General features: G+C 44.0%; 1 protein-coding gene across 2 annotated transcripts; it reads right to left on the reverse strand.

The window, feature by feature from the left end:
* Nucleotides 1–2,688: 2,688 nt before the first annotated feature.
* Nucleotides 2,689–12,977, reverse strand: LOC124008280 (phospholipid scramblase 2-like). Of its 2 annotated transcripts, XM_046319434.1 has the most exons (9): nucleotides 12,406–12,975; nucleotides 11,935–12,039; nucleotides 10,865–10,945; nucleotides 9,910–10,367; nucleotides 9,723–9,765; nucleotides 9,335–9,555; nucleotides 4,151–4,312; nucleotides 3,724–3,885; nucleotides 2,689–3,569 (listed from the first exon to the last, which is right to left on the reverse strand). In XM_046319434.1, exons 3-9 carry the CDS (start codon nucleotides 10,875–10,877, stop codon nucleotides 3,510–3,512), a joined length of 1,119 nt encoding a protein of 372 aa, XP_046175390.1. In that variant the 5' UTR covers nucleotides 10,878–10,945; nucleotides 11,935–12,039; nucleotides 12,406–12,975; the 3' UTR covers nucleotides 2,689–3,509. The 2 variants fall into 2 exon arrangements, with proteins under 2 accessions (XP_046175390.1, XP_046175391.1); XM_046319435.1 differs by lacking the exon at nucleotides 11,935–12,039 and having other exon boundaries at nucleotides 12,406–12,977.
* Nucleotides 12,978–15,062: the final 2,085 nt, after the last annotated feature.

A 15,062-nucleotide genomic window follows, 5' to 3' on the forward strand; every position in this document is an offset into this window, starting at 1 on the left:
AGTCCACACTGGAAGGAACCTCCCGGGAGAGAATCTCATCTTTAACCACTGCGTGGAGTCCCTCCAGAAAACGAGCGAGCAGCGCCGGCTCGTTCCAGTCACTAGAGGCAGCAAGAGTGCGAAACTCTATAGAGTAATCCGTTATGGATCGATCACCTTGGCATAGGGAAGCCAGGGCCCTAGAAGCCTCCCTACCAAAAACTGAACGGTCAAAAACCCGAATCATCTCCTCTTTAAAGTTCTGGTAATTGTTAGAACAATCAGCCCTTGCCTCCCAGATAGCTGTGCCCCACTCTCGAGCCCGGCCAGTAAGGAGTGATATGACGTAAGCAACCCGAGCTCTCTCTCTAGAGTATTGTTGGGTTGGAGAGAGAACACAATATCACACTGGGTGAGAAAGGAGCGGCACTCCGTGGGCTGCCCGGAGTAACAAGGTGGGTTATTAACCCTAGGTTCCGGAGGCTCGGCAGACCAGGAAGTAACAGGTGGCACGAGACGAAGACTCTGGAACTGTCCAGAGAGGTCGGAAACCTGAGCGGCCAGGTTCTCCACGGCATGACGAGCAGCAGACAATTCCTGCTCGTGTCTGCCGAGCATGGCTCCTTGGATCTCGACGGCAGTGTTACGAGCGTCTGTAGTCGCTGGGTCCATTCTTTGGTCGGATCCTTCTGTTATGCAGGTGAATGAGGACCCAAAAGCGACTTGGCGAAAACAGAGTCTTTATTCCAGTAAAGGAAATATGCAAAACTCCTAGACAAATCGGAGCGGTAAACAAAGCATAAAAAACAATTCCACTCGTAATGACGAGGACAGACTGGAGACTCGACCATAAACTGTAGGTTGCCTCGGGAAGGCACTGACCGTAGCAGACTCAGACACCTGCTCACCACGCAGCATCTGAGGGAAACACGACACGACAGGGCGAGACAAAGACACAGCACGGTGAACAATATACAAGGATCCGACAGGACAGAAACGGAAAACAAGGGGAGAAATAGGGACTCTAATCAGAGGAAAAGATAGGGAACAGGTGTGGAAAGACTAAATGATTGATTAGGGGAATAGGAACAGCTGGGAGCAGGAACGGAACGATAGAGAGAAGAGAGAGAGGGAGGAAGAGAGAAAAAAGGGAACGAACCTAAAAAGACCAGCAGGGGGAAAACGAACAGAAGGGAAAGCAAAATGACAAGACAATATAAGACAAAACATGACAGGACCAGTACACTACCCACAACCTTTGTAAGATATGCCTTCAATAATATAATAACATGGTTACAAGGGAAAGTAAAGTGTTTCCCTGACTGGGGTTTTCCGGGCTATATGAGGTCAGACAGTTAAAGGCGCTGCATGGTCAATCTGACTTCTGAATTGGCCGTGCAGCATTTATGGTGATACAGTATGGCCTCTGCAGAAGTCAGTGCATTCTAACTTATTGTGCTCCACGGAACAGCGCAGAGCTGTTGTGAAGGGAGTTGTCAAGGAAGTGAGTTTGTGTTTATACAGGACCTCCCGCCCTCAACTTCAGTCAACCAGTCATGTCAATATGGAGCCCTCCGCATTGTTACAAAATTTGAGAAACACAAGGCTTTGCAGTGCAGAACTTGATTTGGCCTCTGCATGACTCCACAGGCTCTGCAACAGCGTCACACCCTCCATACGAAACCTCAGAGCACATTTTCAGATCAAGCTAAAATGAACTTTTGGCCCTATGTTCTTTAACCTCAACTTCCTCCTGTCAGTCTCGCTCTCTGTCGTCCGTTGCCCTCATCTCTGTTTTTGTTGTCCTTCCTCAACTTTCCTATATTATTTTCCTCTTTCAGTGCCTCAACTCAGTTTTACTTGTTGTCTATTGGCACAGATCCAACCCCATGGTTTACTCCCATCTCTAGAGGAAGGAGGGCGAGAGAGGAAAAACTGAGTCAGTCCCCAGAGCACCAGCACAGACCATGAACAGTGCACTGTAAACAAAGCTTCAAGGCAGAGTCATGAGAAAGAGGAAGGGAAAAATAGCCTTGTTGTCCTATACTGTAGTATATTCATATTTATGGCATGGCAACAAACAATAGAAGAGTCACAAATACAGCAGGAGACAAGACAAGGAGCACTTCAGAGTACATAAACATATCCATCCACAAATATCCCATATTTCATTAGCATGTATATTTAGTACAAGCATTCCAAGTCAGAATTAGTCTTCTCCCATTAATGGTCCTTCAAACTACTCTAGTTTTCACCATAAATCATAATACAGGTGTACTTTGTTTGTATGATAATGTACACTACCGTTCAAAACAATAGACTGATAAGTCGCTCTGGATAAGAGCGTCTGCTAAATGACTTAAATGTAAATGTAAATGATGAGTTTCAGAAGAAAGGTCTTTTGTTTCTGTCCCTTTTGAGCCTGTAATCGAACCGACAAATGCTGACGCTCCAGATACTCAACTAGTCTAAAGAAGGGCAGTTGTAATTGCTTCCATAAATCAGCACAACAGTTTTCAGCTGTGCTAACATAATTGCAAAAGGATGTTCTAATGATCAATTAGCCTTTTAAAATGATCAACTTGGATTAGCTAACACAACATGCCATTGGAAAACAGGAGGGATGGTTGCTGATAAATGGGCCTCTGTACACCTATGTAGATATTCCATTACAATTCTGCCATTTCCAGCTACAATAGTCATTTCCAACATTAACAATGTCTACACTCTATTTCTGATCCATTTGATGCTATTTTAAAATGGACAAAAAAATTGATTTTCTTTTAAAAACAAGGACATTTCTAAGTGACCCCAAACTTTTGAATGGTAGTGTATGTGGTCGTCTTAAAAAATCTAATAAAGCAGCTAATACAACCACAGCTGCTACAGTTAGTATAGTAGTGTATTGCAAGTGTTAATCCTATAATCTCTTTAAAAGTACTAGACTAATCATGAAATTACCTAGATTTCTACAGTAATAATTTAATGGCTGGTGAAGTATAGATAGATTAACATATACATTTGGCTTACAAATAACATGATGTAAAATATACCATTGCACACAGACAAAACGGAAATCTCAAAGAATATGTAGTTAGGTTAATATATAACTGGTATTTTCCATTAGGCTTACTGTTCTGAACCCCACATCAATGTTATAGAAAACAAATAGAAAATAGAGATATGACAAAACATACCGTAGATAAAACACATTCCATGCAGAGAGTGGAGAAACCCATGAAAGACAACTAAAGCCTATGTCTTATAGCCCAGTTGCTGATTCTTACATTTGGATGGATACACAGAAACAGTCCAGAGAGGGCATTTTGGCTCAAATGTAAGCTCATCATCAGATAAGGCCTCATGTTGTGTTTCACACAAAGAGTCCTGGGATTGGCAGTGTCCTCTAAGCTTTTGAATAAGGACGGAGTTCCTTATAGATTCTGGGGAAAAAAAATGGAGGTTCCGAACGGGATCGGAAAAACAGACTGCATTGCCTCAAGGGCTCAGTCTTTCTTTCTTTTCCTACGTTATGAGAAGACGGTGTTACGCTGCTTTGTGTTGCCAACCTTCTCGAAGAACATGAAATCCTGTGAAGAGGAAAGAAAATGTCAATTAAATTTCCTCCAACGACTGCTTATCTTATCAGCTCAGTTTTAGGCTTTACGCCTGTAAAGCTCTGGAATTAGAAAAACCTAACATTTTCTTGAATATATCTTTATTCAAACAGATGGATGGACTCACGATGAGGAAACAGGTGCCCATGAGCACAGCCTTCATCTTGACGTCCAGGTCCATGGGGAACTGGATGCCAAAGTTGTCCGTGTCGGTGAAGACCTCCTTTATCAGGCCACTCCACTGCTTACTGATGCGGCCGATGGGCTTGCCTCCATCTTTCCCCGTCAGCTACGAGGGCGGCAGAAAAGCACATGGGTCAGAGACAAAGATTTCTGGCCACTGCACCTCATCACTACTTCTGAAAGGATTGGATGGGTGTGTAGACAATAAAACGCGCAACTTATCCAATCTTTTCTGGTCTAAAATAAAAGTCAAATATTAGGTTTGTTCTAGTTAAATAGGACGGTTAACTGATTTCACCCAAAGAAAGCGAAAACTCAAAATTGGCTTCACATTGGACCAGCGCTTTCACCCTCGGTTCATGACCCCTTACCTTGAAGTTGACGTCCCCGCAGCAGTTGCAGGCAAAGCAGGGTCCCTCCAGCTTCATTACGGTCTCCTTGTTGGCCCCCTTGATGGAGAACTTGGGCACGCAGGGGTTCCAGTCCTGGGACACATAGCCTATGGTGGTGCCAGGCGGGGCTTGGACCTCGAGCTGAGGGACACAACATTTGAAAGGTATTTGACCATGTTTATAATAGCCATGTTTATAATCTGTACACTGTGGCTAATCTGTACACTGTGGCTTTAAATAGCATGTGCTTGGCTTAGTGTAAAGCTCGTTTCAGCAGGTAACATGGCACTAATTTGATGAGTGTATTGGTGTCTGATATTGGCGTAGCAATCACTATCATGACAAAGATAATATGCTTCACATGGTAACTGTGGGGCTGTGCTTGGCCCTCCTTTGTTGAACATAATAAATCCACCGGATGTGTACCAAACTCACTAAAAGTGGCAGTAATAAAGCCTCTCTTGAAAAAGCCAAACCTTGACCCAGAAAATATAAAAAACTATCGGCCTATATCGAATCTTCCATTCCTCTCAACAATGTTACAAAAAGCTGTTGCGCAGCAACTCACTGCCTTCCTGAAGACAAACAATGTATACGAAATGCTTCAGTCTGGTTTTTGGAGAGATTTGAAATCCAAATTGGTCTACACGGACAAGTTCTGGCCTGGTTTAGATCTTATCTGTCGGAAAGATATCAGTTTGTCTCTGAATGGTTTGTCCTCTGACAAATAAACTGTAAATGTTGGTGTTCCTCATGGTTACATTTTAGTCCCACTATTGTTTTCCCTATATATTTTACCTCTTGGGGATGTCATTCGAAAATATAATATTAACTTTCACTGCTATGCGGATGACACACAGCTGTACATTCCAATGAAACATGGTGAAGCCCCAAAATTGCCCCTGCTAGAAGCCTGTGTTTCAGACATAAGAAAGTGGACGGCTGCAAACTTTCTACTTTTAAACTCGGACAAAACAGAGATGCTTGTTCTAGGTCCCAAAAAACAAAGAGATCTTCTGTTAAATCTGACAATTAATCTTGATGGTTGTACAGTCGTCTCAAATAAAACTGTGAAGGACCTCGGCGTTACTCTGGACCCTGATCTCTCTTTTGACGAACATATCAAGACTGTTTCAAGGGCAGCTTTTTTCCATCTACATAACATTGCAAAAATCTTAAACTTTCTGTCCAAAAATTATGCAGAAAAATTAATCCATGCTTTTGTTACTTTTAGGTTAGACTACTGCAGTACTCAACTTTCCGGTTACCCAGATAAAGCACTAAATAAACTTCAGTTAGTGCTAAATACGGCTGATAGAATCCTGACTAGAACCCCAAAATGTTATCATATTATTCCTGTGCTAGCCTCCCTACACTGGCTTCCTGTTAAGGCAAGGGCTGGTTTCAAGGATTTACTGCTAACCTACAAATCATTACATGGGCTTGCTCCTACCCATCTTTCTGATTTGGTCCTGCTGTACATACCTACACGTACACTACAGTCACAAGACGCAGGCCTCTTAATTGTCCCTAGAATTTCTAAGCAAACAGCTGGAGGTAGGACTTTCTCATATAGAGCTCAATTTTTATGGAATGGTCTGCCTACCCATGTGAGAGACGCAGACTCGGTCTCAACCTTTAAGTCTTTACTGAAGACTCATCTCTTCAGTGGGTCATATGATTGAGTGTAGTCTGGCCCAGGAGTGTGAAGGTGAACGGAAAGGCTCTGGAGCAACAAACCGCCCTTGTTGTCTATGCCTGGCCGGTTCCCCTCTCTCCAATGGGATTCTCTGCCTCTATCCCTATTACAGGGGCTGAGTCACTGGCTTACTGGTGCTCTTTCATGCCGTCCCTAGGAGGGGTGCGTCACTTGAGTGGGTTGAGTCACTGACGTGATCTTCCTATCTGGGTTGGCGCCCCCCCCTTGGGTTGTGCCGTGGCAGAGATATTTGTAGGCTATACTCAGCCTTGTCTCAGGATGGTAAGTTGGTGGTTGAAGATATCCCTCTAGTGGTGTGGGGGCTGTCCTTTGGCAAAGTGGGTGGGGTTATATCCTTCCTGTTTGGCCCTGTCCGGGGGTATCATCGGATAGGGCCACAGTGTCTCCTGACCCCTCCTGTCTCAGCCTCCAGTATTTATGCTGCAGTGGTTTGTGTCGGGGGCTAGGGTCAGTTTGTTATATCTGGAGTACTTCTCCTGTCTTATCCGGTGTCCTGTGTAAATTTAAGTATGCTCTCTCTAATTCTCTCTTTCTCTCGGAGGACCTGAGCCCTAGGACTCAGGACTACCTGGCATGATGACTCTTTGCTGTCCCCAGTCCACCTGGCCGTGCTGCTGCTCCAGTTTCAAATGTTCTGCCTGCGGCTATGGAATCCTGACCTGTTCACCGGACGTGCTACCTGTCCCAGACCAGCTGTTTTCAACTCTCTAGAGACAGCAGGAGTGGTAAAGATACTCTTAATGATTGGCTATGAAAAGCCAACTGACATTAATTCCTGAGGTGCTGACTTGCTGCACCCTCTACAACAACTGTGATTATTATTATTTGAACATGCTGGTAATTTATGAACATCTGAACATCTTGGCCATTTTCTGTTGTAATCTCCACCCGGCACAACCAGAAGAGGACTGGCCACCCCTCATAGCCTGGTTCCTCTCTAGGTTTCTTCCTAGGTTTTGGCCTTTCTAGGGAGTTTTTCCTAGCCACCGTGCCTCTACACCTGCATTGCTTGCTGTTTGGGGTTTTAGGCTGGGTTTCTGTACAGCACTGAGATATCAGCTGATGTACGAAGGGCTATATAACTAAATTTGAGGTCTCCATAGATGCTGAACAATTGTGTGAAACTGCAGTCATAAGGGACCTTCACGTCTCATGGGAATGTACTGTAGTAGAGTTCTTCACAAATCCACCTGTACACAAATACCAGAGACCCAAACCAGGACACGAACGGTTCCAGATCCAGAATTCTAAATATCAACAGAGGTCTGCGTCACATCTGATATGATGGTCATGGGTCTCTGGTATGTGTAATTATAACTGACTCGTCCAGAAGGACCTATACAGATCCGAACGCAACTGCTGCAGAAATTGTACCACTTATGCTGCAGCTATTTGCTTTTCACGAGAGTGGCACGTGTAGCTTGTTGTTGTTGGCCAATCATACTGTAAGTCATCAAAGCGACAATGGTCTATCAAATCAAATTTATTTGTCACATACACATGGCTGGCAGATGTTAATGCAAGTGTAGCGAAATGCTTGTGCTTCTAGTTCCGACAATGCAGTAATAACCAACGAGTAATCTAACTAACAATTCCAAAACTACTACCTTATACACACAAGTGTAAAGGGATAAAGAATATGTACATAAAGATACATGAATGAGTGATGGTACAGAGCGGCATAGGCAAGATGCAGTAGATGGTATCGAGTACAGTATATACACATATGAGATGAGTATGTAAACAAAGTGGCATAGTTTAAAGTGGCTAGTGATACATGTATTACATAAAGATGCAGTAGATGATATAGAGTACAGTATATACGTATACATATGTGATGAATAATGTAGGGTATGTAAACATTATATTAAGTAGCATTGTTTAAAGTGGCTAGTGATATATTTTACATCAATTCCCATTATTAAAGTGGCTGGAGTTGAATCAGTGTGTTGGCAGCAGCCACTCAATGTTAGTGGTGGCTGTTTGACAGTCTGATGGCCTTGAGATAGAAGCTGTTTTTCAGTCTCTCGGTCCCAGCTTTGATGCACCTGTATTGACCTCTCCTTCTGGATGATAGCGGGGTGAACAGGTAGTGGCTCGGGTGGTTGTTGTCCTTGATGATCTTTATTGCCTTCCTGTGACATCGGGTGGTGTAGGTGTCCTGGAGGACAGGTAGTTTGCCCCCGGTGATGCATTGTGCAGACCTCACTACCCTCTGGAGAGCCTTACGGTTGTGGGCGGAGCAGTTGCCGTACCAGGCGGATGCTCTCAATTGTGCATCTGTAGAAGTTTGTGAGTGCTTTTGGTGACAAGCCGAATTTCTTCAGCCTCCTGAGGTTGAAGAGGCGCTGCTGCGCCTTCTTCACGATGCTGTCTGTGTGGGTGGACCAATTCAGGTTGTCTGTGATGTGTACGCCGAGGAATAATAGCAGTGCCTCCGTGTGCGTCAAAAGGGAGGAGATATCTAATCAATGGAAGGTGGAATTAAAAGTTAAAGGATAAGGATAGGCTACAATAACCAAGAGCCAACAGGTAGGCTGCTTCTTTATATTCCGAATGGAGTTGTTGTTTGTAACTGTGTGGGGTGAGAAAGCGCATGCAGCCTCAAATTAGCCCAGCTAGCTAGATAGCTTGGTTAACTAGCTCGGTTAACTAGCTTCCCCCAGTTTGATGCAGTCAAGACAGGTACTACGTGATCATATTGGATGAAAAATAACCTGGCTATAGCAGCTATTAGTCGACTATAGCACTCGTCTCCCCTCCCTGTTCCCCATGTTACTCAGTCACACTCAAAGTAGACTAGACACATACAGCACAGCCCGTACTAAAGCACACCTCTTGCTTCCTTGTGCTTTATCAGCTCTGGTTAATAAAGTAGCTTAATAATTGTCCCCAGGTGAGTTTAGAACAGGTCTCTCTCTATATTTAACATTTTTATATTGTGTCCGGATGGAAAAGCCCAAGGTCCATTTAGGTATGGGTCCAACTGTTTGGACCCGTGAAGGCCACTATACTGTAGGCAGGCTGCCAGCAAACGTGAGTCAATAGAGACAGCATAAAGGTGAAGTGATGGCACCAGATCAAGACTGTCTGGGAGAGGGGTCAGACTGAAAGGACCATTCAGTGTCATTCATAACTCTTTACAAAGCACGGTCTAGGGAGTTTGTAGGACAGTCCAAAATGGCCTGCAGTACAACAGTTTGCATGCATTTATTACCAGCATTAACTTAGCATTAGCATTATTAATCTGTAATTCATACAGTTGTATGGCAATGTTAATGCTAACCTTATAAACCAATTGCATTTTAGGTGACCTGTCCCTTTACTCCTCTAACACATTAAGACTCAGTATGATGATTTTATATTGTTTTTCCTGATTTGTGTCCCGTTTACATAGTCAAAGCAGTCAAATATTTGTCTCAGGGTTCAGTGCCCCATCGTACCTCTTGCAGGCAGCAGGGACACCAGCAGGAGGCACAGCGGAAGGGGCGTATGAGGCGGATGACCTCGCGGTCCATGTTGTCCTTGATCTTCATGTCAAAGCTACGCAGGGCACCGCAGCAGTTGCGTGTGCAGCAGTCGTTCTTCTCCTTGGCCTTGTAGATCTTCTGACCCAGGCTGTTCTTGATCTCGTACTGGTTGTTGGTCTCAAAGCCAATGAACGCTGAGGAGACGGGAACGGAGGGAGAAGGAAGAGGGGATGGTGAGAGGACAGAAATGCAGGAATGTAAACATGAAAACAGTAGGTCGGTGTTGGTCACTTTCTTCTCATGATTTATTGATTTTTACAATGCCTTTACTTCTGTTCTCAGATAAGACTAGCAAGCTCACCTTCCAGCAACTCCACTTTTTGGTGTATAAGGATCTGGTCAATCTGAAACACACACAGAAGAGAGTGTGAGAGATATGGAGAAAGAGAGCGCATGGAAGAAAAACAAAGATTACACAGTGATAACAGATGATGTTTGTGAAAGTGTACTTGACAGCCTGTTGTGCTACTCTTCCCAAGCAAACCTACCTGTGTTAGGTACTCCAGACCAGGTGGAACTCCAACAGGCACAACTGCTGCAGGGGCTGGGGAGATGGCTGCAGGAGGGCCCGAGTTAGGTGCACCGTATTCAGGCCCAGGCATGGGACCACCATACCCTGGGCTGGGGCCCATCTGAGGTGCACCGTATCTGGGCCCAGGCATGGGACCACCATAGCCTGGGCTGGGGCCCATCTGAGGTGCACCGTACTCGGGCCCAGGCATGGGACCACCATAGCCTGGGCTGGGGCCCATTTGAGGTACCCCATATTCGGGCATGGGCACAGGCTGGTACATCACAGGCTGGCCTGGGTGTGGTTGTTGTTGGTTGTAGCCCATATGGAAGCCAACCGGTGGGGGAGCATGGTTAGGCTCACCATACCCACCATGAGGAACAGGGTAGGGTGCCGTGGAGTAACTTCCAGGACCCTGGTGAGGGGATGGGTAACCTATAGGAGGAAATACAAACAGTGGGTATCATAAATATATTCTTATTGACAAAAATCAAAACATGTATATGGAGTTATGGATGCAAATATGTGGGGAGCTTGAACTGGTGTTATTAAGGCTCATGATGTGCATTGGAGATCTGCATTAAGGAAATAACTGTTTGCATAACAAAAGGAGGGCCATATTGATAAACACCAACGGATTCCAAAACACTGCACCACTCATTCAATGGAAACTGCAAGGAAGAAAGGTTCTTTAAAAATCAGTCAAACATGGTCCGAGCTCATTTTCCACGTCATTATCCAAATAATCGTCAAAGCTTACATCAACATAGTCAGCCTTTTACATGCCAAGCCAAGCTCTGGTTTCAAATTCCTATCTGGAATACATTGGAATAATAGCATTATACAAATCCACGTGGTGCAATACCAAGGGGCAAACAGCAACCCCAGCATAATATGATATCAACATCAACAGTGGTGTAGAAGCCATTTACCTGGGGCTGACATGAGCACTTAGTTAGTGGACGCACAGTGGATAGTAGGAGGACTTCCTCTCTTGTCCACTGCCGTAGTCTCTATGGAGAAAAAAATAAAATGGTCAGTGGTCATGGGCTGTAAAAAATAAAAAAACAGAGCAGAGAGAACAGGGTTGTTGTGAATGAGAGAGAGAGAACGACACTAAAACATGTCCACCATTCCAAACAATCCATTCACAATAAGACTGCTATAAAATCCAAAACTTTCTCCTTTCACATTATCCAACATAAAATCTGAAACGTGCATCAATGCATGTGGTTATGCAACTTGTTTGATACACACACACACACAATACAGCACAGCCAATAAGCATTTCAGTTTATTTTGCTTTGAGATGTATAGAGGATGTGGGCTAAGTCAGGGGTCAGAGCTAAGTCAGGGATGTGAGCTAAGTCAGGGATGTGAGCTAAGTCAGGGATGTGAGCTAAGTCTGGGGTCAGAGCTAAGTCTGGGGTCAGAGCTAAGTCTGGGGTCAGAGCTAAGTCTGGGGTCAGAGCTAAGTCTGGGGTCAGAGCTAAGTCTGGGGTCAGAGCTAAGTCTGGGGTCAGAGCTAAGTCTGGGGTCAGAGCTAAGTCTGGGGTCAGAGCTAAGTCTGGGGTCAGAGCTAAGTCTGGGGTCAGAGCTAAGTCTGGGGTCAGAGCTAAGTCTGGGGTCAGAGCTAAGTCAGGGGTCAGAGCTAAGTCAGGGGTCAGAGCTAAGTCAGGGATGTGAGCTAAGTCAGGGGTCAGAGCTAAGTCAGGGATGTGAGCTAAGTCAGGGATGTGAGCTAAGTCAGGGATGTGAGCTAAGTCAGGGATGTGAGCTAAGTCAGGGATGTGAGCTAAGTCAGGCATTTTCCACTTTGTATATTATTCCAGTCACATACATTGAGTTAACTAGTTATTTTCACAATACAGTAATCCAGGATCCAAAGTAACCATTTTATAAACATGGTTTTAGATGATTCAGAGTATATATTCAAAGCACAATAACCTTGAATTACGAGCCCTACCAATCCTCTCTGTGGGTTTGTTTCTTGTCATCATACCTGAGACAGAAGAGGAAGCGACAACCCACTCGTTGTTGTTGTTTTCTGGTTCAATGAATGTCATTGAACTAAGTAGACCAGACCCAACGGTTCTTGCATTGGTGTCTATGGGAGACACACGCAGTTAAAGTGGACCAGAACTGACCTTTTTGTTATGGTAAACGATCTTAAATTTACCCACTATCTTTGATCATACCTCACTGTCATCATTCAATGGGGATGGGTAAATAATATTGAATAGCCTATAGCAGGATAATACATTCATATTTTACTAAGCATCCATAAAAAAAACACTGTAGAATAGGCTAGGTTTCCCACTGCTCAATATCACTATAAACACTCTAAAATAAAATAAATTGTGGCCTAATGTTTTCAATTATGTTGAATAACTAACAACTTTTCTGGCCTGTTGCTGTGTGCTTTCTTTAGTTTCGTGAAAGTAATGGAAAGAAGATGGCAGGAATCTCTTACCTTTTCTTAAACCAAAAAGGAATTGCTTGTTGTTTGGTGGTTCTTGACCAGAAGAACCGAGGAGAACGTGAAGAATCCTACTTGCTTTGACGGTCTTATTTGCCTATCAGTAAACTAACGTAGCAGGCGTAAAATTAACGATCGGCTAAACAACTTGTCTTTGTATCATACGAAAACTACAAGCGTTGCTGTCATATCGGTGTAGTTTGTGCATAATCTCCGCCCCTTTACTGGCTGTCACAAGATTGATCTAATTGTGGATACACCGGTTTACGGAATTTAAGCCAAGAGGGTAGTTAAATATAGGCAAATACTTCTATGTGATAGAAATGACACTGAACGGCCCGACAACTTTCAGCAGACAATAATATTTTCTGGAAGTGCACATCTGTTTTAATGCGCACTGTAAAGTTCAACGTTATGACGACGCTCTTCCGACAGCTGCTACGATGTAGCCCTGGACCAGAGGTAAATAAAATGTACGGTAGTGCGAATCCTCATCATAATAGGTGAAACATTGTTTTACAGCGAAAGCAATTTGATTCCTTCAGAATACTATCAAAATTAAGTCGACGTGTAGTTGTTACATTTCGACAGGTTTTCATTAACCTACTACGTCATGTTCATTTTTGGAACTTTGACGTCGAAGCAATATCCACCCACAAGAGGACGATGTCGACTTATTTAAGGGCTGTTAAATCTTACACCCACTGAGCAGTTGACTCGATGATTTATACATGCATAGTTTTAAATGGTATTTTGTGAGCTAAACATACAAATAAAAAATGACAAAATATATTAAAACATTTAACCTAAAGTATATTTTTTAGAGTTGCTAATGTTACGGTCCCCTCTACAACAACACAGTTATTTAAATACATTGGCAAAGCAAAATCAAGTTATTATATATTATTTGCTAATTTAAGAAGCATAAAAAAAACAGAAATATCACAGTTACATAAGTATTCAGACCCTTTACTCAGTATTTTGTTAAAGGATCTTTGGCAGCAATTACAACATCAAGTCTTCTTGGGTATGATGCTACAAGCTTGGCACGCCTGTATTTGGGTAGTTTCTCCCATTATTCTCTGCAGATCTTCTCAAGCTCTGTTAAGTTGTTGCTGCACAGCTGTTTTCAGGTCTCTCCAGAGATGTTCGATCGGGTTCATGGACATTCAGAGACTTGTCCCGAAGCCACTTCTGCATTGTCTTGGCTGTGTGCTTAGAGTTGTTGTCCTGTTGGAAGGTGAAACTTCGCCCCAGTCTGAATTCCTGAGCCCTCTGGAGCAGGTTTTCTTCTAGTCTCCCAGTCCCTGCCGCTGGAAAAAAAACACTCCGTGATGCTGCCACCACCATGCTTCACAGTAGGGATGGTGACAGGTTTCCTCCAGACATGATGCTTGGCATTCAGGCCAAAGAGTTTAATCTTCATTTCATCAGGCCAGAGAATCTTGTTTCTCATGGTCTGAGAGTCTTTAGGTGCCTTTTGGCAAACTCCAAGCGGGCTGTCATGTGCCTTTTACTGAGGAGTAGCTTCTGCCTGGCCACTCAACCATAAAGGCCTGATTGGAGGTGTGCTGCAGAGATGGTTGTACTTCTGGAAGGTTTTTGCTCTGACATGCACTGTCAACTGTGGAACCTTACATAGACAGGCGTGTGCCTTTCCAAATCATGTCAAATCAATTGGATCCACCACAGGTGGACTTCAATCAAGTTGTAGGAACATCTCAAGGATGATCAATGGAAACAATAAGGCTGTAATATAACAAAATGTGGAAAAAGTCAAGGGGTCTGAATACATTCCGAAGCCACTATATGTAGCCCAAATACTGTAGTTGGCCTATTACCTAGAACATATTAGTTATTGTGTATAATAATGTCCAGTAATACTTTGTCTCACGTTGACTCATCTTGGATTTCATTATCAGTGATATTGAGAGCAGAGACATGCATGCTCTGTAATATATCAGCTCTTGGTCTAAATTTGGCACACACTGTCATGCTGGATACTTATAGAGCAGCAGACGGGGGGGTGGGGAAGCATGGGAAAGTCATGCTGGACACACACTTACAGTAAAACACAGACATTTGGGTGGAAGAGTTGTTCTGAGTCGAGCACGGGTCAACCACACACACACACATAGACACACTGGCAGTGACAAGCAATACCCCACGTTGTGTCCCCATAGTTCTGTGATAAGTAAGGTAATAGTATGCCCCTGTTGACATACTACCAGTCGGGCCTATCAGGGACCACATTCAGTAGGCAGGGCTGTTGGTTTATTTTTGCATGGAGATCAATCAGCACTTGTTCTAGAGTCTATGTTTGGTGGTTCTAGTGGCCCCAGAATATAAATACTTGGGACATGGTCAGGAAAAGAGGAAAAGTGAAAACGTGTCAGACCTTTCGTACGCTCCATGCAAGGCCCTTTGGCCCCCTCCTCTATCGCCCTCTCTCGTTCACTATCTTCCCATTGTTTCATATTTCTGTGTATGGGGGTAGAGTGTGTGCGTGGTTGGAGGTCACAATCCGATGCTGAAATTAAGCGAGACAAGGTCGTCAGGTTTTCCAGTTGGCCACACACACAGCATAGACTGACCTGCCTGCCTGCCTGCCTGCCTGCCTGCCTGCCTGCCTGCCTGCCTGCCTGCCTGCC

This window comes from Oncorhynchus gorbuscha, linkage group LG21 (genome assembly GCF_021184085.1).
Source record: "Oncorhynchus gorbuscha isolate QuinsamMale2020 ecotype Even-year linkage group LG21, OgorEven_v1.0, whole genome shotgun sequence".
In the NCBI taxonomy this organism is placed as follows: domain Eukaryota; kingdom Metazoa; phylum Chordata; class Actinopteri; order Salmoniformes; family Salmonidae; genus Oncorhynchus; species Oncorhynchus gorbuscha.

What these genes read in the sequence shown, in the direction of transcription:
- LOC124008280 (XM_046319435.1), bottom strand. An exon ending in GTCTGGAGTACCTAACACAG is followed by an intron (nt 9,766 to 9,909) that starts GTAGGTTTGCTT and finishes TGTGTGTTTCAG; the next exon opens with ATTGACCAGATCCTTATACA. An exon ending in GCGGGGACGTCAACTTCAAG is followed by an intron (nt 3,886 to 4,150) that starts GTAAGGGGTCAT and finishes CCGCCCTCGTAG; the next exon opens with CTGACGGGGAAAGATGGAGG.